The sequence below is a fragment of the Protopterus annectens genome, chromosome 4.part0, assembly GCF_019279795.1.
Source record: "Protopterus annectens isolate FY-2018-M chromosome 4.part0, PAN1.0, whole genome shotgun sequence".
In the NCBI taxonomy this organism is placed as follows: domain Eukaryota; kingdom Metazoa; phylum Chordata; order Ceratodontiformes; family Protopteridae; genus Protopterus; species Protopterus annectens.
The window spans coordinates 1,853,302,203-1,853,328,566 of NC_056733.1; the positions used below are offsets into that span (position 1 = coordinate 1,853,302,203).

The following is a 26,364-nucleotide window of genomic DNA, read 5'->3' on the forward strand; positions in this document are numbered from 1 at the left end:
ACAAAGCGAAAAATAAAATTGGGACACAGGCCCAAAAATAGTTATGCATCACAGACACCATTGAAACAAGTAGCTGCAAACATTATACATCACGTATAATGTTTCTATCCCATTATTGTCAGTTAAGCATTATATGGCTCATTCAATCCTGCCTTCTTTTGTAACAAAGAAAATCATACTTTGAAATGACAAATCCATTAAAAATAACACACATTGGCTCCACATCCTGCAACTTTCTACCTGCAAACAATCACGGAGCTTTCACTGAAACTAGGTCTGCTTATTTCCACAGAATGACACCTCTCCCTAATTAAGTCTAATGGTATACAATCTACCAGGATCTAGACTACCTGAAATAAATTAAATTATGGCCTGTAAATTGCAAGTGCACTTTGTTTAATTAAACTACATTTGAAAGCCCACTTGCTGTATTTTTCAGTAACATCCCAATATCCATTTCAGGTGACTTTACAAGACATTGGCAGTGGTAGACTTAGCATCCTCCAGATCCCTACAGGACCACACTCATACTGCTAACATTGTCCATTACATGTAAATATCCATCCACTGTAAATGGCAAGAAGCTATGTCTTAAAAAAAATCTATTTTTGGCATTCCTAGTACCAAAGTATCAGGTTTTGAAACAAAGAAACATATTCTCCACAGTTTGTAAGTCTCTGTCTTTAATAATCATCTACTATTGCAGCACTCCCAACACAAACACACACATACACACTAAACCCCCCAACATTCAAAAAATGACATTGTGCCCACCTGATTTGCCAGTGTTGACGATCCACCAAAGATATGCTCACTGTTGTCCAATCTACCACTGCTTAGAACCCACCAATGACAAGACAGTACTGGGTGATTTTTTTGTTTGTCAAAAAAGCAATAAACTTTATATGCTACAGTCCCACATTAGACAATCCATTACTGACCCATTAACCCTAGGCTGCTGTCTCATTCTTAATCCCTGGGACTGCATTATCTTGGATGACTACTTTTATTTCCTAAGCAAAAGACACAAATTGGAAGATGAGGCAAAAATGCAGACATTCTTCGAAAATCCATACAGTTGAGAGGTATGATTTCATATTCAATACAACACACTCCCTGTCAGAAAAGCTGCAATTTAATGAAAGTGTACTTTTAATGTAGGGTGCATTTGTGAGCTAACTTGTTTGTACGTTAGCCTCTTTGTGCATGTGTCTCTCTCTGTCTCTGTCATGCACACATAAACACACACACACACACCCTTCTACTTTCACGCACACAAACATTCTGCTTTCATGCATGCACTCACTCAAACCATACTTACCTATTAACACAGGTTAAGTGCTGTCTCTTTAAAAGGCAATGGCAACAAATCCATAGACGAGTCCCTCTTCAGCAAGAACACACACACTGATTCTTTGGCATGAAATAATGGCACGAACACACAGACCCTTCTTTGGTGCAAAAAAATCAAAACTAGAAGGATGCTTTGGTGCATGCGCACACTGATGTTAGAGTTACAGGTCACGGCCGTGAAAAACACAACAAAAAAGTGTTTTGGGGCATGTATACATCGATGTTGGAGTTAGAGGTAGAGGGCCGCATGGCAGAGCTCTGAGGGCCGCATGCGGCCCGCGGGCCGCAGGTTGGACACATCTATTTTAGAGCATGCTGAACAGCTAGCATCTCTTTTTGGTTTATGTGCAGATAAATTTGACTTGGTCTCCACCGGCCCTGAATGCACTTGTCGTCCAGGTGTGCCCCCCAGAAATAGTCTGATGCATCTGTGGTTAGGGTCTGGGCGGCATGGGGTTGAGTAAAGGGAAGTCCCTTGTTGTGGTTGCATGCTGTTGCCCACCAAAGAAACTCTGTCCTTAAACAAGGTATGATAGGAATGACAGTCTCCAGGTCCTGAGAATGTTGGCACCAAAGACTTTTTAAGTACCATTGAAGTTTCCTCATATGCAGTCTGGCATATGGAATTAGTAGGATGCAAGAGGACATGAACCTTAGGGCCTGCAGGATTTTCCTTGCGGATAGCTGGGTTCTGGTGGCCATTTGAGTGAAGTAGCCTGTCAGGTAGGCTTGTTTTTCTGGAGTAAGGAATGCCATCTGGGATGCTGTGTCCAAGCTTGCTACCAGGAATACAATATTTTGACTGGGGGACTATTTTTAATTTCTTTGCATTGATAGTGTACCCCAGGGAGGTTAGAAGGTATTTTACAAATGTCAGGTGCTCCAACAGCAAATCCTGTGTGTCTGCCTGAATCAGGCAATTGTCCAAGTATGGGTAAATTTGAATTTTTCTATGTCTGCAGTAGGCAATGGCTGGAGCCAGGCATTTTGTGAATACTCTGGGAGCAGTGGGTAAGCCAAAGGGAAGTTTAGAGAACTGATAATGCATAGATCCTGCCCTGAAGCATAGGTATTTTCCGCATGAGTCCCTGACAGGGATGTGCAGATAGGCTTCTTTTAGGTCTAGGGTGGTTAACCAGGCATCTTTGGACAGCATAGGAAGAAGCTGCTGAAGGGTGAACATTTTGAATTTTGGTACCATCAGGAAGGTGTTTAGAATGGAAAAATCTAGGATTGGCCACCAAGTGCCCTCTTTTCTGGGTACCAGGAAAAGTCTGGAAAACCCTTGACCTATCTTATCTGTTCTGCAGGAACTGACTGAATTCCCCTTTTGGAGAACAGGGATTGAACTTGGTTTTGTGTCTCTGCCCACTGGTTTGGAGGAAGGTCTGGGAAACCTTTTGGGGTTGGCAGTGAGTGGAAGTAAAATTTGTACCCCTGGGATACAGTGTTGTGGACCCATCGGTCTTTGGTGATGGAAGTCCATTTTTTTTGCATGATGGACAAGTTTTCCTCCTAGGGGTATGAGCAGTTGGGCAGAGGTGGGGAGGGGAGTTGAGAAGTCATTATGAATTCTTTCTATAAGGGGGTGGCTTTGCGCTTCCTGTTTTTGAAGTGGAGGCACTCCATTGCTTAGATCTCTGCATACCCTGAGACTGTAATCTGGGGGGTCTGTTTCCCCTGGGTCTAGTTTGAGATGGCCTTGAGGGGTCTGGAAAGGACCAATGATTTGAGGGGCAATGCCTACTGAATCTAGGGGGGTGTACTTGCAAGAAATCTTTGATGGTCTGCATAGATTTAGCTTTTTCTTCCATCTTTTTAAGAACCTCTTCTGCTTTGGTGCCAAACAGATTGTCCTTGTTCAAAGGATCTTCTAGTAATTTTGATTTGACATGGTCTGGCAAGGTCTGCTCCTTAAACCAAATGCGCCTTCTCAGTACAGAACCAGTGACTGCTGCCCTGCAAGATGCCTCTAGGGCATCAAAGCCACATTGCAAAGCATTGCTTGCTGACTTGGCTTGCAGAATGCATAAGCTCTTGTAATTCTTTATTTTCTGCACAGTCTGTAAAGGTAGCTAATTTTTGCTTAATAAGTTCCATGATATGTTGTTGGTACTTTAGCATGTGAGACTGGCAATTCAAAGCCCTAATGGCAAACATTGCAGAGGTGTACACTTTCTTACCCCATCTGTCTAAAGCTCTGGAATCCCTGTCTGAAGGAGTGGGATTCTTAGCTGTAGTTGCTTTGATACCTTTAGGCCCCTGGGAGATGACCTCTGGGTCAGCAGTAGGATTTTTGAAAAGGAATTTGTGCGAGTCAGGCACTCTGTAGTACCTGCCTGGTTTCCTAGGAGCAGGGGGTAAAGTATCAGGAGTTAGACTGGATTCCATAAAAAACATCATCCACAACATTCAGGACTGGGAGTATTGCTTAAGGCCTATGTTTTGGCAAAACTAGAAATTCTCTGAGTCTCTTTTTGGACTGAGGATAGTCTTGGCCTTCCCAGTGGAAATGCTCTCTTAAAGTATGCAAGGTTTCACCAAAAAAAAAATCTCTGGAGGAGAAGCAGATGGAATGCATTCCTCTGCATCTAAATCCTTATAAGAAGATAAAGGCATGTCTTCATAATCAGATACCTCAGAGTCATCGGACTCTTGGTCTGTTAAAGCTGCTGGGGACAGGTCTCTTTTTCTCTTAGCTCGGGAAGGCTGGCTTCCCCTAATTAGCATAATAAGGTCTCCTGCCATTTTAAGCATTTGATGTTGTTGGAAGGAAGCAGGTACTTGAGTTTGGGTCATCGGTTTTTTAGGTGTAGCTCATACTCTTGGCCTTAGAAACTCAGTAGTTTTAGACAGAATTGAAGATGAGAAAGAAGTCATCGGTTTGTGCCGAATATCAGTAGTGCAAAGAACTTCTTCAGAAGCCGGTGCCTGCTCAGCAGCTCTGGACCCATCCAAGGTAGAGACATCCGTAGGTTTTGTAGTCAAAGAAGAGTCTCACGGCATACCAGAAGCTGAACGGCTCTCGGTAGAGGCCTGCAAATCCATTGAAGTGGGCATCAGGGCCTGTAAAAGCTCCTCATTGAGTACTGGCAAACTGTCAACTACCTTAACGGAAGCATCGTTGGCAGGTTTGGACCTGTGCGGTCTGTCTCTGTCTTTATCCTTACATTTTTTCAGAAGATCGGTAGTTGGATGGCTTACCAAAGCCATTTTGCAATATGGAGATCGAGAACGAAAGTATTTAGTGATAATAAGGGCACGGCGATGAATAGTTCAGGCGTTGAACAAGGCACAAAACCAACAGTGAGGTACGTCGTGGTCTGGGCCTAAACAGCTGATGCAGTAAGAATGTAAATCTCAGTGTGGTATTTGCTTTCCACAGGCGAGACAATTGTTAACTTTTTCTGACATTGGTTAGAGCAAGAAAAAAGGATCCCCAATGGGGTACTTAGCCTTAGAAGACTTCAGGATGATTCAGTTCAGAAACAAAAACTCAGGTAGTGGCCGACTGGCACTCATGCGAACTGCTTCTGCCTGCAGGCAGATAACCCAAGTGTGATGACTGTAACAGTGAAACACGAAGAACATCTCATAATTTTCTGTCTGTGACCAATTGGCCCTGCTAAGCAGTGCCCATTTTTAGAGGGTAGCTGGATACATTAGTGTACACAGAATATCAACATCCTAACCATGAAATCTATAATACTGGCAGATAAAAATATACTTAACACTGAGAACATATAGTACAGGGAATTAATTAAAGGCCCTGCTCTCAAGATGCAGTATTTTGTGATTTAGAGATACGTATGTTAGCTACAATGAGGTAAGACCTCATTATTGCATTTACCAGTTCAACATGCAGATCACTGCTGATTCGTAAGTTGTGGTAGTAGACTGCTCTTTGTGTAAGCAGTAGTATTTCCTACCTGTCACTTTCCCATACACATTCTCACACACACACACACACACACACACACACACACACACACACACACACACACACACACACACACACTACCGTTCCCGTCCCTGTCCCTGATCCATCTGCCATCTCATGGTTCCCCCCTCCCCTAAGCCCAGTAATAGTCGCAGTGCCATTACAGCATCTGTCTAGTATGTTCTGGTGGTAAGTGCTTCCCCCACCCCCTGATCACCATAATAATTTACATGCTGTTATGGCACTGCCCTAGTATCTGCTGATACCCCACCCCTGATTCCTGTTGTGATACCAGTGCTGTAAAGGTACTGAAATATAATGCATCACTGATGTCTGGTGAATCTCCCACCCCTTAATCCCCCCTGCTGAGGATGGTTTTATTAAGGCATGTAATTAACGTGTATCGCCAGTATATAGTGATTTTTCCCACCCCACCCAAGTCCCTGTATTGATGCTAGTGTCATTAAGGCACTTATGTATAATGTATCCATGGTGTCTAGTGATTCCCAACACCCCATGATCCCTGTACTGGTTCCAGTGATGTTAAGGCATGTAACTAACATGCATCCTGGTGTCAAGTCATTCCTGCCCATCCATAATTCTCAAAGAGATAATGATGCCTTTAAAGCGCTTAAGCATAATGTGTGTATGGAGTCTAATGGTTCACCCACCTTGATCCCTCTACTGATGCAGTTCCCATTAAAGCACATAACTAACATGTATTTCTGGGATCTAGTTTCTTCCCTATATCTTGATCCCGATATCACATTCATGGTAAATAGTTAAACATAGTCTTTTGTTTGTTTTCACTACCATGATATGGTGGAGTTAGCCTTCTTTTGGAATTCCATATGTATAAATGTATTAACCTAATCACTTTTTCAGCTTTTACCATCAGACTTACAAAGAATCTCATTGCAAGCTCAGTAGCATCTCATAAAGGAATCCTCACTCCTAACCCAAGAAACAAGCTACGCACAACTACCCTTACCTTCTCTATCTTAATCCCCTACATCTGGGAATCCCTCTGTACAACTCTTCAAACTGCAAATGTTGTTGTTGTCTTTCGGCTTTTCCCGGTTAAGGGTCGCCACAGCGGAACTCCGGTCCGCTAATGATCGGCAGTAGATTTTCATGGTGCCGAGTTGCCAGCTCGATGCCCAACCTTCAACGAAGGCACGCCCATTCACGCATGTCTTTTGGAATGCCACTCAACCCACGCGGAGGACATGCAGACTCCGCACAGAAGGCACTCCCCGCACACTAGCTGAGAATCGAACGGGGAGAACCTCTTGCTGTGAGGCAACAACGCTACCACTGCACCACCACGGGTATACTCTTCAAACTGCAAATACTTATTCCTAATTAAAACTGCAGCTAAAAAAACACCACTTTTAAGAAGCCAACTGCTAATCTTTTCCTACTGGAAATATTACTTAAACCCTTCCTTAAATGATCCCTTAATTCTGACTCACAGAATTATAAACTTTTCATCATCCATAGACAATCCTATTCTTTTACTAATACACTCTCAACAGAAACCTCCAGTACAACCACACCAGACTTGTATATCTAATTACCATGGACTGCTTTTTCATCCATGTATGTAGACGTTTATATGCTCACAAGAAACAGTAGGAGAATTTATTTGTATCACTTCATAATTCAATATTTGTATATCATATATTTCATATTCTACACATTTTCTCTTTTTTAGGATAACATACTTTTCTTACATTTTAGCATCCAAACAATAAACATCTTACAATTCACCTTCCACAGAACTGTAACCTTGTTCTCCTTAACACAACTTTATAGTCCTATAATTTGTTATACAATAATTTCTCACCCCACATTGTCATACATTCTATACTGGTCCTGTAAAAATTAGATCCATGTTTTCCTGTCTTAGAAGAGCTGCAATGTTTTCATCCTCCTATAACCCATTTAAGTATGCTCCATTGTTTTGTACATATCACAAAATTTGCATAGTCTTTCATTTTACTTCTTGTAGCTCATATAAGCCTTTACATGCAGTATTGCTCAACAGAAACCAGTACAGAAAATCACACATTTCTTCTTCTACTTTGAACCTTTTTTGCCTCTCTTTCTATATATTTTTTTACTCTCTGCTAACTATTCCCAGCATTGAAAATAATAAAACGTATCCATTACTGCTTCATACTATTTTCTTTTCATCTAGTGAACCTCTATTTTCAATCTTCATAGCCTTATTTTTTGTATAGATTCACCCGTATCTTTACATACAGTACCTTGATTTTTTTCCCTATTTGAGTACTTAATCACTGTGTCTTATACTTATTCCACAAAATATATCTTACTGTACCTCTTTTCCCTTTCCCATCTTCATCAGCATCCTATACAAATATAAGAATGCCAATAAAAATCACTCAATTGATTAATCTAAACTCATCCTATATTCTGTTACAGTATAACACTCCATGCTTAATTGGGTTCATTTCTGAAGTCATATAATCCCAAATATTATATTTTGTAAATATTTTTTCTTTACAGACCGGAAAGGTGTATACTACCCTATATAACTCAAGATCTTTAACATGTGCATATGAATCATAAACATAATTTTAAAAAGGCATACTAAAAGCTTTCTTTGTCATGGTACTGTGTCCATCTTCCTCTAAAATCACTTCCCACTGCTTCATTCTCACTTTCTACTGTTCTCACTTCACATCTAACCACTTATCTTCTTATTAGTGAAATATATCCCCCTTGTTTTTGTCACATCCCCAAATGCTGTACTCTACTCTTTATTTAACTTTAATCCAACCATCTTAAACATGTAATCCAGTTCACAAATGCTTTCCTTCATCTTTCCTTTATTATTTGTGATAATCACAAGATGATCAAAATATACCATAAACTGGAGTACATTAACTCCTCTCAACTTGCTTCACTTTTTTCTACTGCTGTCAGCTACCACTGCATTCATTACTAAAAAATGAAAAATACTCCACTTGTAGGAAAATTGTGCTTATTTTCCCATTTTACTATTGCTCTGTTCAATGTATATTCACATACTCTTTCAAAAACTTTTATCACTTTGTCACTCAGATTATAACACCTTAATACTTCCCACACATCCTCATTCTTTACATCATATGTTTTCCATACATCACACTACTGCCTTCTAAACCCCCTCTATCACTATGGAATCCATCACTTTTCCTTAGCTTCATGTATTCCATTGTATACTATTTGTCCCATCAACTTAGGCAACCTCACTTAAATAATTTTCATAAGAATTTTATGATCTATATTTTCCAGTGTTATAAGTCACCAATTTTTAATATTGCCTGTCTCTCTCCTTTCTTCTTAAAAATCAATTTTATATCACCCTAATATATATATATATTCACTGTCTGTCCCCTCTCTTAAACATTTTGTTAATACATTGATAAACAAAAGCTTTTTTGTCTTTCCCTAATTGCTTATAAAAGTCATACTCTAAGCCATCTGGGTATGGAGAGCTACTTTCTTTAACTAAGCATAATATTTTGTCTATCTCTTCTACTGTCCCCTCTGTCTCCAATTCTTTATTTTCCTCTAACGTTATTTTTGCCCCCTGCTATCTCTTCCTGATTACACCATTTTCTCCGTCATTTATTTTCATCACATATCACCCTTCTACGTTTGAAATACCTTCCTTATTCTCAGGATTTCTTCCTTTTCATTTTTTCTGCTTTCTATTCTTCTTTCCTTGTATTTCATCCTTACAAAAGTGTCATCTATTCCTTTTTTCATGTAACCACCAACCCCTGCTTATACACCAAATTGTTTATCTTCTTCACATTTCCCTCAAATCTCTCTCTTTCTATCTATAGCCATGCCTTGACATTCTCTCACCCCAAGAGTCCTCATGCTTTTTTGCTCCTTGCCAACTCTTTCACTTCTTACTTTTATTTCTTCCTTTTCTGTCATTAAAAAAACTTTCTGCATTTCTGCTTAAACATCACTACCATTCTGCCCAATTTCAACAAAATTGCTTAATAATTGCATGATCTTTACCTAGCCTACTTATTTCTTCTTTCATTATATATGTATCTACTGTGTGTTCTGTAAATTTCTAAACCTCTTTGCTTTCTTTAATATAATGTTCTCATCCCCATTTCTGACCCATACACATATGATTAAAAGGACATGTCCCACTTTCCTTTATTACCTCCTGAAACCTTTTGATAATAATACATAAGCAATATCTGTTCTACTACTTCCACTTCTAACCTGCCTTTCTTTGCATAACCGTAACATCCCAAATATTATCACATCTTCACACATTTTTATATCCTGCATTATTTCTCCAGCTTTCCCCCCTTATATTACAGTTAAAATTTGTTACCATTAATATGTTGTTATTCACTTTCTCATATTTTTAAATCTCTCCTAACAGCAGAATTTTTCCCTCATAATCATGTAAGCAAATACCACAATAACCTACATACCTTTCCTCTGCCTTTCACATCTACAGTAAGTCTCCTACCTTCAGTAACTATCATATCTACAAATTTCAAACGTCCTTTCTTTCAACAACACCATACTTCCTGAGTAGGTTTAATTACCTGGACACCATACTACCTCCCAAAAGGCTTTATGTTGATCTTTTTGTGTCTGTGATATCAGCCTCACATCCTGCAAACACATAAGATCTGCAATTGCTTCCTTATACCATTTAAACTACAATTTTCCCCTAACTTCATTTCTTATACTGTTAACAATCACTGTCACAATGGAAAAATATCCTCTCCATTTCTTTGCAGAGTCTAACTCTCCTAATTTCAGCTTTATTTTTCTAACTCTAATTCCTATCATATTTAACCCTTCTTCCTCCTTACTATTCCCTCTTTGCTCTACATCCCTTTGTAACACTTATATTTATAGTATATACAAGTATCACATATGTGTTTTTCTTCCTGCTCTTCCACTTCACTTTCTGTACCCCTTCCTCCTCCTCCTTAATCAGCATTACATTATTGCCACTCTTCCCTATTGTTTCTCAGTGTCATCTTGTTTCAATAGCATTGGACAGTCAAACCAAAAATGGCCTATCTTCATTACATTTTTAAAATTATGTTCTTACACTTTTTAACAGAATGCTGTCTTCTCTCCATTGCACACACACATCTCTTTTGTCATTCTTGAACTACATGATTGTCTTGTCCACAGGGCAAAAACATGTTGTCATCTCCTCCATTGTTTCAGAATTCCCCTTGTTCCAACTACATTTATTATACTTGGCATATGAGCAGTGTGCCATTATTTCAAAATAAATGCAACTCATACCACCAATGTCCCATCCCAAGCATTTCTGTCATCATATATATTTTAATTTGATATACAGCATGACAGCATTGTTTAAAGAACTGTCTTAAGTGCATTTCTTCAATATCAGCAATTCTAAACTGCACATTCAATTTATTTTTGTATTACAGTTCCTGCAATAAAAACACAATTCTTCCAGGGCTCACAAAAAGCTGCAGTATCACACTGTCTTATAATATTTTTACTTATCAATAGCTTTCAAACATCATTTTACAAAAGGTCTCACTTTGTAAACATATCATGCCATATAATGTCTTTAGCAGTGAGAAATAAAGGTACAACAACAGTGTGCCAAACAACATAGCTGTCCACAGCATTCCCATTTCTTTGCGATATTTTCACAACTGGTCTCCACCTTTTTTTTTTTTGTAGTCTGCATTGCTGGCAAGTGATTAAATGCAGCAGAAAGCATAGAACCTGAGGCTGTAGACATCTCTGCTCAGTATTCTTCATGTGTTGCTTCTATCCAGACCCCAAAATAACTAAATAATTATAATCCAAACTGTTTGGTTGCATAGTCACTTCATTAGCTTCATTTTAAACATTAGAAGATTCCTGCACAGAAGGAATTCCAAAAATAATCTCAATTGTATCTTCAGCAGATTAATGTACACATTTGTCTACAATATCCCTCTAAGAAACTATTGATTCATCATCTGGTTCATCTATCTTGATCAACTACTTCAAATATTTAGTCTCCATCCTTCCTACATCCATCACCACAACTTTAATTTTGTTTACTGCCATATCTGCACATAGCAAAACTGCGATTTCATAGGTCAGTACTAGACTAGGAAAAAGAACGACGTTGAAGGAATAGTCACCAAAGAAAAAAACAACTGGCACTTTATTGAACAAAGGTCAAGCGCTTTTGTCCTGAGCCACTGTTAAGCACTTCTTCAGAACAATGAATTATACTAACTACTTAACCTTTGTTGAATAAAGTGGCAGTTGTTTTTTCTTTGTTGACTATTCCTTCAGCATCCTTCTTTTTCCATAAGTACTAGACTAGCTGCCCTTGTGGGCCATTTTAAGCATAGACAATTTCTCTCAAATGTGCTAATCAAACCCTCTACCTGGTGACTGTGAGGTAAATACATTATCCATTATGCCATCCCCAAGTGTATATTTATCCAGCAACATTTTCCTTCATACTGCATTCAACATTCTCCTTCATCTTTCTCTGGTTACAGCCCTCTTGCATCATCTAAAGGAAAAGCGAAGGGCACCTTAGGCTAATGCTCTGCAGTCAGTATGAATGCCACTGTGGGTCTCCTCTGAGAATAGACCATTGCCTCGTGGGACTAACCTGATCATGAAGGTGTAAATAAAAATAATTAAAGATGTGACAAGCTCATTAGCCATTTCCTCTTAATTTAAGCATGTGAATGTGAGAGAAAAGCTGGCATATCCTTCTAAAATATGGCAGCGATAATATTTATAGTAAGAGCACTGATAAGGCTGTTACTGACCTTTCAGGTAGATTTATCATGGCATGGAGCATTAGGAAGATTGTCTACATGTATCAATGAAAGTAGTAGGATCTTTGTTGAGTCTTTTAGAGATTTATACAGTCATATACTGAGGGTAGCTGAATGTGGTTATCTTTAGCTGCAAGGCAGGCAGCTGTGGAATGAAGCAAAATCTGAGAAAGCTAAGACAAATTGCAATGTTTCCTGTTTACTCAAAAGTTTTTCTTGATTTTGCTTTCAAGCTCTAGGTAGAGCCTAAAATGGTCTTTCTGGATCAGTGCTCTAACCCAGTCAACAAATAAAAACAAATAAAGACCCTAGAACAATTTTGCAATCATAACTTTGCTGAGTGACTAAAATCAATGATTATTTGAGAGGAACCTTTATCCCTGAGATTCTACTGAAAATGAATGCTTCCTATTTGGAAATCCCCAATCATTAAATTAAATGAATGCAAGCTAAGTAGATTACCTTGACCTATTTAGTAAGTAATAAGCTCCATTATCAAATGTTTGAAATGATGTTGTGATAATACACATGGCCTGCAATCTGAAGTGTTACCCCAAGTTTCAAAAACTAGACTACCTTGATATGAATATCAGTCAACCAAGAGATGTCTAGTTCATTAAATTTATCTTCTTGAATGCATGTGGTAAGGAAAACTGCAATAAACTGGAAAAGTATTACTATATGGAAAGTGACAAATAAAAACAGGAAGTAAAGTTGTTTAAATTATGAAAATAAAGAAAATACTGTACTTGGTATTTTCAACAAAATATATATTTGAAAGAAAATTTGTAAAATTGTGTATAACTGCATTTGCCACTTTGAAAATGAAATCTAGTTTAAAAATTAAGCTAAACATTACTCCATAAATATATACACTTTTGAAAAGTCTACTGCTTGAAAATGATGGCTATGTCACCTAACAACGATCGTTTGTATGGACAATAGATTGTTGTCTCCCTTACCCACCCACTCAAGAAATTTGTAACTGTGATAACAGGAAGACATCTTCTAAAGTTCAGACTATAGTCAAAGAACATCTTGTTGGGGACGTAAAGTAGTATTAATTCAGAAAGCTACAGCAATGGCTGTTTTCCCTATTAGAAGATATCCTTTGAAATAATGTTTTTTACAACTGTGAAGACTTTATTTTGAACTTATAAAACAGAAGTAGCATTTCTCTGCTGTATCATTATCCAGAAGAAGATAGTTTACAGGTCACATTTTGCATATATGTTTTCATGAATATTTTCTGTCTGTTTTGAAGTTTTAATTTTATTTTCACTTAGCATGTTTATTTGAAAAGAAAATGTTGTCGTGTTTATTTCAAGTAAATTATTTTATTATCTACATTTGAGTCCTTATTCTGGTTCTTCACTTATTGACCTAAGGGTTTATGTTTTCTAGTAGTGGCGGTAACTGTTGTATGCCCATCCTACAGTGGGCTACTTCTCTGAGCTAACTGTTACCAATTAAATATTTAAAAGGTAGCTTATTATAAGGGAGAACCATAAAGTGTGTTCTTGTTTTGTTAGTTTTAATTAACTGGTGGCAGCTCAGCTCTGCCATAAACTTGGGAAGAGAGGACATTGGTGTGGAAGATTTATCCCCATTCTAGAAAATATTGTGTGAGTGTGAAAAGTAGTATTGTTCAAGCTTTAATTGCCACTGGTAAGACTGCACTGACAGGTACTTGGCTCTGTGCGAGGGAAGTGAAATCCTAAGTAAACCATGAATATCCCTTTTCACTACAGCTGCACAGTACGTCTCTCATTTTGGAGAAGCAGAGTTTGTCTATTACGAAGCATCCCACGGTAGCAGTGCACATTTACTTTACACCAATAAGGCCATTTGTTCTTTGAGGATTATTTAATGCAAGTGTTGGAATTCACCCCCTATATTATTGCTTTCCTTGTACACAAACACTAATGGCAGTGGTGTATGACTTACAATCTGCAGCCCATCTCTGACATACTTATAAGGCATGTGGCATCTTCCCTAGCTGTAGAAATCTAAAGTTGTCATTGTTAACTAAGATATGGGATCTTGGTATCAACAACATCAGTTCCCACACTCAAGTGATTGAATATATTGTTTAGCAGCCTGCATTCTGTAACAGGCGATCTCCAGTTTACTGAGAAAAGTGATGGGGCTGAGGGCATTCATCAAAGATTTAGATGTGCTGTGCTGAAGATTTTAACTAATAAAATTGGAGGCGGGCATTATTTCTGCAGAGTAATAGGTATGTGTCAACTCATTCAGTGTTCTATCATGTCCAATGTCCTTTATTTTCAGCAATGACATATTAAGTGCATTAGTTTAACAGAGTACAAGGCTTACGCCAATTCACTCAGTGTTTTACCTGGTCTTTAACTATCAGCAAAGCATACTATTTATTTCACAAAAAAGTAAAATAAAAAAGATAGAACAGATTCAACCAATACAACATATAATGTGATTATATATACATGCCATGACATACAATACGAATAATGATGCAATATGATCATACCTCTCAATTTTTAGTGTAAGAAATCCGGACAAAGCCTGTCAAAATGGGTGAACAAAGGGCCAAAAATAGGGACAGATTTTGAATATTGCCCTTATCAACTTAAACGATTGCTAAAATAACAGGGTTTGTGTTAACATACATTTTCTAAAGGATATGAAATCTGAAACTCAAATTTATATCATTATTTGGTGGCTTCATTCCTCAGACCATCCCAGTAATTTGCCAGAAAACCACAAATTTTATGAGGAACAGACAAAAAATATGAGGCTAAAATCTGGACAGTCGAGAGGTATATGATGCATATTTTGTTGTGCATATCCTATGAAATTGTGAGCATGTACAGTAATGCCAAATACCATTCATTCTTTCATAGCAGCTTCATCTTATTCATGATTGCGGGAGAGCCAGAGACTGTCCTGGAAAGCAATGGATAGAAACCATGGATCCTGAATAGGGCACATGTCTGTCACAATATGCATGCATACACTCACTTTCAGGCCACATTCAGACCTGTGGGCAATTTCAGAGATCACCAAATCAACAAGGAGCATATATTTAAGTTGTTGGAGGAAAATGGAACACCCAGCAAAACCCCATGGGTACATAAAAAGAACATGCTGACTCCAAATTGAAATCAACTTAGGCTGCAATACCTTTTTTCTAAGGTTAAAACTTGTGCATGAGAGAATGACAGTGCAGTGGTGCATCAGTTGTATTCTCACCTCAAAGCAAGAGGTTCCTAGTTTGATTCTCATCTGGGGTGCCTTCTGTGTGGAGTCTGCATCTCCTCACTGCATTTATGTGGGTTTCCTCTGGGTGTTAGGTTTCCTCCAATATTACAAAGACATGCATCTGAAGCTTTTCTCCCCAGGTCTCTGCTGAAAATTGGCTTTGTTCCAAGTTGCTTTCCCGATAAACAAATGTTAACTAAATAAATAAATAAATGAAACTCCTGTCCAGGACCAAGAAGGAACAGGTACCAAGTTGGAACCAATCTCCCCTTTGTCTGAACAAGAAAATAAGGTCACTAGTGAAATCCTCTAAGGCTAACTTTGAGTCCAAATTGGCTACATCCACTAAAGACAATTACAAGGCCATTTCACATATGTCTGAAATCTCAAAAGTAACACCCAAATCTGCTCTGAACTGGTGGTCAATAACACCACATACACAAATGCCATAGATATAGCCAACCTGCTGGCAGACAGGTTCAGTGAAAACTTCACCCTCCTGACCCCCCATCAGTAAACCAGGACATCCCCAGTACCTGACCCCCTCCCCTCTTCACCAGGAAGCAGGTCTTTAATGCCCTCTCAAAAGCAAAAAATACAGTCTTCATGGGACCCAATAACATCCCTATCTGTATCCTACATGAACTCAGGCATGAGCTCTCAGCTCCAATAGGTACCCTATTCAACCAAAGCCTGAGCACCAGCTTCATCCCAACCAAATAGAGGACAGCTACTGTCATCCTTCTACACAAAGGTGGAGCATCCACTGACCAAGGCAATTATAGGCCAATCAGCGTAACTAGCCTGAGCTGTAAGGCCATGGAAAGCATTATCATGGATCTTATAAAGAAGGACATTGGCAACCTCCAAACACTTGACCCCACACAGTTTGATTTTGTTGAAGGGAGATCATGCCTGTTAAACTTGAACAACTTGTTTGAAACAGTCACCAAAGCAATGGATGAGGGGAAGATGGTGCACATTGCCTACCTTCACCTAGTCAAAGAATTTGACACTATTTTCCACTTAGGCATAATAGATAAACTCTCTCAGCTACACATCAATTCGTATGTTACCACATGGCTAGCTAACTGGCTCACTGGTAAAACCCACTCAGTCAAAATAGGGGAAGCCACCTCTAGTAGTAGATCCATAATGAGTGGTGTACCCCAAGGATCGGTCTTGCGGCCTCTGTTGTTTGGGATACATTTTTCTGAGGGGCAAGCCAAAATCAGTGATCTGTGGCTGACCAAGTTTGCAGATGACTGCAAGCTGGGTGCTGTCTTAAATTCCCCTAGTGATGTGACCATCCTCCAAGAGGGTCTTACCTAAACTATTGATTGGTGCCAGAAGCATGGTCTCAAACTGAATGCCAAGAAATGCATCATAATCCCCTTTGGGGAAAATGGCATCCCCACTAATTATCACACTCATAACAATGTACTAAGCACTTAATCAGTTGTGAGGGACTTGGCCACCCAGGTTGATAGCAACCTGACTTTTGACCACCACTTTGCCTCCATCATATGGAAGGCTTTCTATATGGTTCAACTCATAAATAAGGGCATTTTATCCAGAAACAAGGAGATCATAACATCCCTGTACTCCTCCCTTATCAGACCCATCCCTCTTCCGCATATACCTTGCCAAGCACATGCAGCAGCTGGAGCCACCACAGAGATTCCTGACCAGAAAAATCCTGGGTCTCAAACACCTATCCTATACAGGTAGGCTAAAAGCCCTGTCCCTCTACTCAGTCTCATACAGACTGCTCAGATGTGACCTGTGTCTAGCATACAAGGCCATCTCAAACCTAGCCTTGATGAAGATCCTGCATATCCATAAGTCGAACTCCACTCATGCAACCTGCATGCAAGGCCTGGTCTGTGACATTAATAGAACTTGTTGAAAGGATAGATTTGTATCACAAAGACTCCCCCATCTGTGGAATAGACTCCCTCTCCATGCCAAGCAGAGTACCTCACTAGCCCTGTTTAAGAGGAACTTGGACAACTGGATGGGAAGCAGAAAATACACCCCTGGGATCCCACCTGTGTCCCTGCTGGACAGGGGAAACAGGTGCTGACTTTGAGGGAACATGGGCAAAATTCTTGGCTAGGCATATAAGGGCCTCTGGACCAATAGCCTACTGTCATCCTATGAACCTATGAAGATTACTTTATGGTAGATTGGCACGCACAAGGCTGTCAGTTTCAGCTCTATAAGAAGGAAAAGCTCTTCCAACTAATTAGCATTATGTGAAGTGTTTCTTGTAGAGTATTTACTATTGTCCTGCTGGGTATGCTTTTATATGAAGGAGAAAAGATTCAAACCCCTCCCCATTTTTAAGTGCTAGAGTTCTCATTTAAATGACCAACCCAGGTGGAGCTATAGCAACATTTATTTTCTCTTTCCAGTAAGATGTATTACAGTGTACTAATCCATTATCAAGTAATATTAATGTTATAGTTTGTCATGAGCAGTTTAACTGAGGCATTTAAGGCAATACTTTGTTAATACACTTCATGCTTTAGTCCTGCATTTCGTTCTGCTAGTATCTAGTTGTAAACTGAGTGATTTAGAGTAAATCATTTAATAGTGCTTGATGGTCACTCCTGAAAAGGGACACTTGTGTCAAGTGTGCTTAACTGAATACCAAACAGATAAATAAAAAACGTTTTAATTAATCATATGCAGCATGTCCTCCCCACGGTTTGTTTGGCGTTCAAAAGACATGCGTAAATGGGCATGGCTTTGGTGAAGGTTGGACATCGAGCTGGCACCTCGGCGTTCATGAAAATCTACTGCCAATCATTAGCGTACCGGAGTTCCACTGTGGCGACCCCTAACCAGGAAAAGCCGAAAGGCAACAACAACAGTGTATTACATCAGTGTCATTTGTTAGTTCCATCTCAATGGCTGTTATTACAAATCAAAATATATCAAGTAAATGCTTTTCATTTTACCAGATAGATCCATTCATAAGTAAGAAACCCAGAAAACTGAAATCCCTCTAACTAGAAACTCTTTAAGACAGATGAAGCTAAATGACTGATATAATTTGTTACTTAGACTTAAAAAACAGACTGTTGGTTGCAACCAAAGAAAAAACATCAAAGACCTTGAAAAAAAAACACTACTGCATGTAGTGAGGTGTACATTTTAAACAGTTCCATTATTGTGCCAGCATCTTATACTGTATGTTATACAGTCACACACCCATAATGTACTGCATAGAGACCATTCCAGTACCAATTGTCTATGCATCAATGGCCCAAACACCTAAGTCCTCATCCTGACCCATGTTCTGCTGCCACTTTTATTAATCGTGACAAATAATCACTAGTGTTTTTTATGTCTGTAGATATCTAAGATTGGAAATATTTTTCAAACACATTTTAATACTGAAAAAAGTTAGCATGTAATACTATAGGACAAACTGATGCTGATTTTGTGGACTAGTCATCTATAAATATCTGCAGGCTGTACGCTTAATATAAGGCATTCAAGAACAATTTTCATAATTGACTGTAATTACATACCTAACAAGAGGCAGTAGGGGTATCCTCTTCAACATGTGTTAATAGTTAGTGTATCTAGGTAATCTCCAGTATTTTCAAAGTGCTCTATGGTGTTTCACTGTTCCAGTTCCATAACCCGTGCAAGTCATAACTGTACTTTGAGAACTGTTTCTATAAATGTTATCCTTTGTTACGTCTTAAAGGCTCTTACTCAGACATAAAACCCCACTTTTCATGTATAACTGGATTCCACTGGGTTCTCTGTAACCTTTTTATTGTATTCCATGTCCTGACTAAAACTGATATTGTCTGTTTCAGTCCGGTTACCCTGTTGCCAAAGGAATAAATAAATACAATAAATCATTCCATTCTGGGACTAAACATTCCTAGACATTTCAGTTGTATTCTGAAATCTGTTAACATAGCCTATCAGCACAGATTAAACTAAGAAAACGCAGGTGTAATGCATAGCTAGCAGGCTTTGGCATAGAAATAATTCCGAATGTGGGTCCTAACCAGGCTAGATGAGGTCATTGATATTTAACAAAAGTTACAGTAAGCCAACAGGGATCGCACCTCTGTGGGATATATATTGTGGTAGGGAGGTAAGAATACAAAAGTAAAGAATACAGTCAGTATCCTAGGAGTGTGGCTTATGCTGTATTAAGGAAGGATAAGTTAAGTGACTGAAAGCAAGTAAACAAACTATGGGAATAAATCAGGAACAGGGTACTCAGGGTTATGGATGACTGTATGAGGAAGAGGCCAAAAGTGAACTAGTTTACTTTCATAAAAATGTGGTGCTAGCAACTGGGGCAAATGATAAACATACAAGAGGTAGAAAGAAGGAGATGGGAAGATCGAGGAGCATTGTACAAGGAGGTTAACAATAGGGCAACAAAGAAGGATGAAGTAAGCAAAGGCACAAGATGAAGTGGAGAAAGTGGAAGGGTTTAGGAAGCAGCACAGGATATTTTCATTTTTATATTAGTAGGATGAAGAGACATACAGACTTAGACAAGCTGGACAAAAGTGGCAGAGATCAGAGAAAACTGGCAGTTACTAGTTCTGCTTCATGTGAAGAGGGAGAATGCCAGGAGAAGGCTAAGCTGAATTGGGAAATCACTGGACAGATTCCAGGCCAGAAAAGGAGGAAGTAAAGAGGGAACTGACCTCCCTTAGGTATGACAAAGCACAGGAACCAGATGAGCTACCCCCAAGTGTCCTTGAAAATCTGATAAAAAGTGCTGATAGATACCTTGGTAGAAATCTTCATCAGCTTACTGGCAGGGCAGAGGTGCCTCTGAACTGAAATAGAGCAAATAAAATGCCATTGCATGATGCAGGGAGGACAAGAAAAAACACAGGGAACAGGCCTGCCTTTCTGGATGACTTCAATCTCCATGAGCACAACCAATATTTTTATTTATTTGTTAACCATATTAGATCCCTGATTAAACTGGACCTTTTTCAAATCAGTCCAGAAGCACTATCTGGTTAAATGGCTTGCTTAGAGTCCTACATTTGGCAAATGGATGTTGACAGAATCAAACCCTAGACTGTAGTCCTAACTGCCAGATAATGTGAGTTCATAGGATTACAGGCGGTTACTAGGCTAACAGCCCAAAAGCCTTTTTAAGCCTAGCCATTAATGCACCAGTCTTCCCTATTATCAATGCCCATGGACTAGAGCTGCTTTGGAATGCATGCCTGCGCCTTAGGGCTTCTACATGCTACCCCTGTCCATAAGGGCCAAAGGCAACAAGCTAGAGGTGAAATTATTATTTCCTATCCACTGATCCAAACTGTGTTTGAATAGGCTTATGGAAGAGCTTTGTTTCACATGAATGGGGTGTATGTTCCAGAGAAGGGTTTGTCTCTGAGAGACATACCTACCCCTCCAACGTGTTTTGTTTATCTCACAAACAAGGATTAGATCCTTAGATCAGATAATTTTATTTCTGTTTGTTTTGCAAATGTGTAGCAGACCCATCAGAGCTGGACTGGAGAATACTTTGTAGATTAGACATAGGTCATCCCTCAGCAGTCTGTAGGAGACTAAGTACAGGGACAGGGCTTTGAGAAGGTCTGCATAGGGCATATTATTTACTCTCTGTATTATTTTACTGAGGAACCTCTGTGGCTGCTGCAGCTGTTGCAAATGCCTAGTTAGGTACATGCCAAAGGGTACACTGTACTCCATTACTGGTCTAATGAGGACTGAGTATAGTGGGATTACGATCTCCTTAGATTTGGATGCCATATCCTTACTTAAAAGTTGGGCCACATAGAAGGATTTTCTTACCACCATGGACACATGGTGATCAAAGTTCAGGTTACTTTCAACCTGAGTTTCCAAGTCCCTTACCACTGGGTCTGCTCTTAGGGGAGTGTTATCAATGTTGTAATTTGCAGGGATGGTTATCTTCCCAAGGGGTATAATTATGCATTTTATTGCACTCAGTTTTAAGGCATTGGTTCTGGCACCACTTACTTGTCTGCGTTAGACCCTCCTGAAGGATATATATATGTCTTTCAGTAATTCAGTGATTGCATCCAGCCTGCAGATGATAGCAAATTTGGTCAGTCAAATGCCCTCTACATTTACCTTGATGTCAGAGAAGTATATTACGGGGTCTATATTATAAAGTTGAAGCTTTAGGTAATTGAATGCCTAAAGCTCGAAACCTAAACAGAAAAAGCTGTAAACATCAAACAGCCACTTCTACAAATTATTTCATAGGGAAGGAATTCGCTTGGCTGGAGAAAAAAAAATTTCAAACCCTAATCGAGTGCTCACTAACAAAATATACCAACTCCGAGATTGCTGTACAGTGGAGAAAAGGGCAGATTCCCGATAAAGGCCAAGCAAATTCTTTCCCTACGAAAGAATACATGGAATTGGCCATTCAATATTTACAGCTTTCGCTGTCTAGGTGTCAATCTTTAGGTATTCGATTACTTAAAGTTTTGATCACCTAATATAAACCCATATTACGACCTGTATCGGTCCTAATATTAAGCCCAGTGGGACACCACTAATAACAGGCCTCCATTACCTATGTCAGTTAAACCTGATATATTTTTATGACTGCATTAGATTTGAACTTGATAGGTGGTTGAGTTAAGAGATTTTCGAAGTCTACATTTCCCACAAAAGGGAAAAGCCCAACCAGTCTGATTCTTAAATGCAATGTTTTCTTTAATCAGAGCAAAGGCTAAATATATATGATTGAGTACTGATGCCTTAACTGGTATACTGACCGACTCTCTTTTATGTTATTAAGAGTTAGGTAAAGTTTGCACAGATCTCTGTTCGCAGTGCTGTATGTATCCTTGATGATGTCTGGTAAAAGTTTTGTTCTCTTTCTGTTAATAACCCTTACAAAAATACTTTTATCTCTTTTTGTTAATAATACCCCTATAAAATCTAGAATGGCATGGTGCAATCAATGTACAAAGATGGAAAGAAATGGTTAAAAATCCCTAATCCTGATATTTATCAGGTATATTATGAAATAAATATGAAGATGAACTCGTGTCAAAAGTTTTGTGTTTCAACTACGAATCCAAAAAAGAAAGTATTTTGACCATTTTTTTCACACTGCAAATGTTAGAAATGTTAATACTGAAGAGACCGTGGTTGAGTATTTAAAACTGTATAAATACTGGTTCAAAACTAATATAATTTTAGCTTATTCAAAATTAATGAATTTTATAGTATATTTAATACACTTATATGATTTTATTACAATTCTCCATTTTTATATTTCACATGGTTACATAGCAGAAACAGATAAAGGGTGTTTTCTAATATATTTAATAATGTAAAAGTAAATTCCTAACTTGGTTATTTATTAATTCCTCATTTTACTAACTGAGAACAGCCTTTCTTTCCTGTTTCATCTTTTAATATGCCAGGCACTAGGACCCTGTATGAGCTACATTTTGCAGGTAAACCTGGTTTGCTAGGTCATACCTATGCTTGATGTCTGTGGCAACAGGTGTGTTTAGAAGAGGAGGGAGAAAGCAGTTCACCTTTTGAGAGCTTGCCTGTTTTGTAAGGCTCTACTCTTGATTATGGAGTTACGTACTACAGCAGACAGAAAGAACAGGAAGAAAAGAAAAGTACAATGAGAAGAAAGAAAAAACTTTCACCACATAAGTTTTAACTTGTTATACAAACCAGGAATAAATACACGCTGAGATCAAAGTGAACTGTCTACGAGATGACTTCAGTGAACCCACTCCAATACTTCAACAGAGTACAAGCAAAAAAGAAACATGACAAGTTTCGTGAAGTGGTTTCAAACCTGCCTTTTGAGGACTCCAGTAAGATACCTAATCCCAACTGCATCTATGCAGACAATACAATCAACACAAGGAAATACACACTCTTGTCTTTTATCCCAAAGAATCTCTTTGAGCAGTTTCATCGTTTAGCAAATGTGTATTTTGTAGCTGTGGCTGCCTTAAATTTTGTGCCAGTGGTCAATGCTTTTCAACCTGCCATGAATGTTATTCCCATCTGTATAATATTATGTGTGACGGCCATTAAGGATGCATGGGAAGACTTCAGGAGATACAAGTCTGACAAAGAAATCAATAACATAGAATGTCTTATTTACAAAAGGTATGTAAACTGTGATAATACCTTCCTGGATGTATAATGAAGTCACATTATTAGACACCGTTTCTGTTTCACAGATAAATGTCTTCCAAAGTAATGCCTTTTTATCTTATACTTCTAACATGTTAATGTAGTTCAGGTACCTATTTTTTAATGTTCTGTATGTTAAGTTAGTGTTCTCTTGCCATGTCTATACACTTCAAGGTATTTGCTGATCGCTACATATCTTAAGAAAAAGCATACATACATGTATACATGCATACATATAACGCAAATGCACACACACACACACACGCACACACACACACACACACACACACACACACACACACACACACACACACACACACACACACACACACACACTTTTTTTTTTTGCAGATTTGTTAACCAGATAAGACCACAGGTCACAAGTGTCCCTTCACAGAGGCAATCCAGGAGCACTTCCTTTTGTGATTTACCCAGAGTCATACAGTAGGCAAATGGATATATAAAGGATCAAACCCTTTACCCCTGATTATAGAAAGCAGTTCATTAACAGCTCAGAGTCTTAATTCTCAAGAATAACTGACAAACATAAATGTATAAAATATATAAATTTTGTGTATATAAAACACCCTAAGAAACATGAAGCCACATAAAAAGTGCTATACAAGTTGTATGGTTTATCTTCCTTACAGGCATGTTTGCTTTTCATCTTTAGAATAAGTCTACAGAGTAAGTGGCAGTGATTATAAAAATATGATTATTCCATTGTTTTGGAGAATTCCACGGCTTACAGAATATTCACTCTTCAGCTTTCACTTTTGAACTGGTTGTACATTGTTTTTGACTACTGGTGCTACAGCAAGCAACAAAAACTATGGTTAAAAATCCATAAACAAAACACGAGCAGACAGACCAGTGGTTCTTTTAGTCAAAAATGAGTTTAGTGTTTTTGTTCCACATACTAACTTCTTCAGAACTAATAACATATGCAAATACTAAAATGATGTACAAAATTATTCCTAGTTGAGGCACAGTGATGTGAATGTACAAAGATTAACACACTAGCATACACATTTATTTAATATGACTATATTCAATTATTTTCTACCACTGCTGTTCAATTGTGTGTGTGTGTGTGTGTGTGTGTGTAACTGAGTATCTTCTGTGTTTACATTGTGATAACTGCTGTCCCATTCAGGGCTCCTTTCTTACCTTACACCTGTTGCTTCCTGGAATGGGCTGTTGTTCTTGACAAACTGAAATGAATGAGAACAAAAACAGGAAGTACCTAAATGGCTGATCTGTTCTTTTTTTTTTTTTAAGTAGTAAAACACTAAATGAGGTCTTTAAAATCTTCACAGAGAGATATGTTTGGATTCTTTCCCAGAAAATGTTAGTATCTATATGGCATTCTTGAACATGACAGCAGAATTATACTGTACGATTTTCACTTAAGGGTTAAAACAACAAGCACTGATATGCACTTAAGAAGTTCTCGAAACAGTCCAGAATGATGTTTCATCTTTATGTGAAGTTCCTTCTAGATTTTATTCAACTACCTGCATCTCTTGTTAACATAATATGTTTTTATTTTCTTGGCCTTAAATGTTGCTGGGCTGCATTTATTTTCCTGGGTAACATGAGACAGGAATCCTTCCTTTTTTGTATTATAGATAAAACATCATACTCATATTATGTTGGGATAAGTAAGTAGACGCATCTAAATTACTTTGTAAGATGACCAGATTTTTTCCTAGAAGATGTATTGTTTTAAGATACTTTATGCACACATTTGGATTTTGGACTAAAGTCTTTGGGACAGTGACAAATGGAGAAGTGATCCAGATTAATCTTCAATACTAAGAAACCAAAGCATTGTACTATACAATCTTAATGGAGAATCATCACCTGAAAGGTTGATAAAGAAAGGTTCCTTTGCTGTAACTTTAAATAATGCCTTGTAAAATTTCCTGACCACTTTAAATTCCATTCTGAATGTAGAATGTTAACTCTTCTGACCACTTATAGTATGCATGTCCTCTGCTTACAGACAGGCAGGCAGGAAAACAGACACACACACACACACACACACACACACACACACACACACACACACACACACACACACACACACACATACAAACTTAATATGCACAGTAGTACCGTTTTTCTACAGTGGGATTTTCCTATAGGTTCATACCAGTCATGTGTTCCAAATGATTACTGAGGTGCCAAGAACGATTTCCAATTGCCCAAAGCATTGCCTGGCGGGTCTATGTCAAATATTCGAACTTCCAAAATGTCAAATACCATATGTTCAAGACCATATGGTCGACATTTGGAAGTTCAAATATCTAATTTAAAAAAAAAAAAAGAAAAACATACAGTAAAAGTGGAGTAGTGGGACAATCCCCCCTGCACCCCCCCCCATTTAAATATACCAAGTCCGAGACCGCACTTCAGTGCAGAAAAGGGAAATTCTCCCATTCTGCACCATACAGCACTGTTAAAAGTCAACCTTCGGACTCTTGAAATGTCGAACATGCGGTCTCAACCATATGCCGTTCGTTTAATTGACATAGACCCTTGACTGGCTAAGTGACTTTCTGAAGGTCACACAGTAGGCAGATGAAGTCTGAGGGAATCAAACCCTGTAGCACAGGAAGCAGATTGTTACTAGCTCATAGCCTTAATCCTGTGTGCAAACTGCCAGCCTCACAACACTGATATTTGCAAATTCACCTTTGTCTAAGAATTAAATGTTTTGTCAAAATACAATAGTATTTAATTATAAAATGTATTATACTATTTATTATAACCCCAGTAAGTCACCCTTTAAGCAAAATTCTCTGT

At 38.5% G+C, this 26,364-nt stretch overlaps 1 protein-coding gene across 2 annotated transcripts in view; it reads left to right on the plus strand.

Moving 5' to 3' along the window:
• ATP10B (ATPase phospholipid transporting 10B (putative)) overlaps positions 1-26,364 on the plus strand; it is a 2,370,254-nt gene that overhangs the window by 1,559,197 nt on the left and 784,693 nt on the right. Inside the window, exon 1 of one of the 2 annotated variants that reach the window (XM_044069528.1) lies at positions 22,894-23,526. The exons of the other annotated variant lie outside the window; for it this stretch is intronic. Within the exon in view, the coding sequence (XP_043925463.1) occupies positions 23,123-23,526 (404 nt within the window). The 5' untranslated portion in view covers positions 22,894-23,122. Of the gene's footprint in view, positions 1-22,893; positions 23,527-26,364 lie in introns of those variants that run through there. 2 annotated transcript variants of the gene reach the window in all.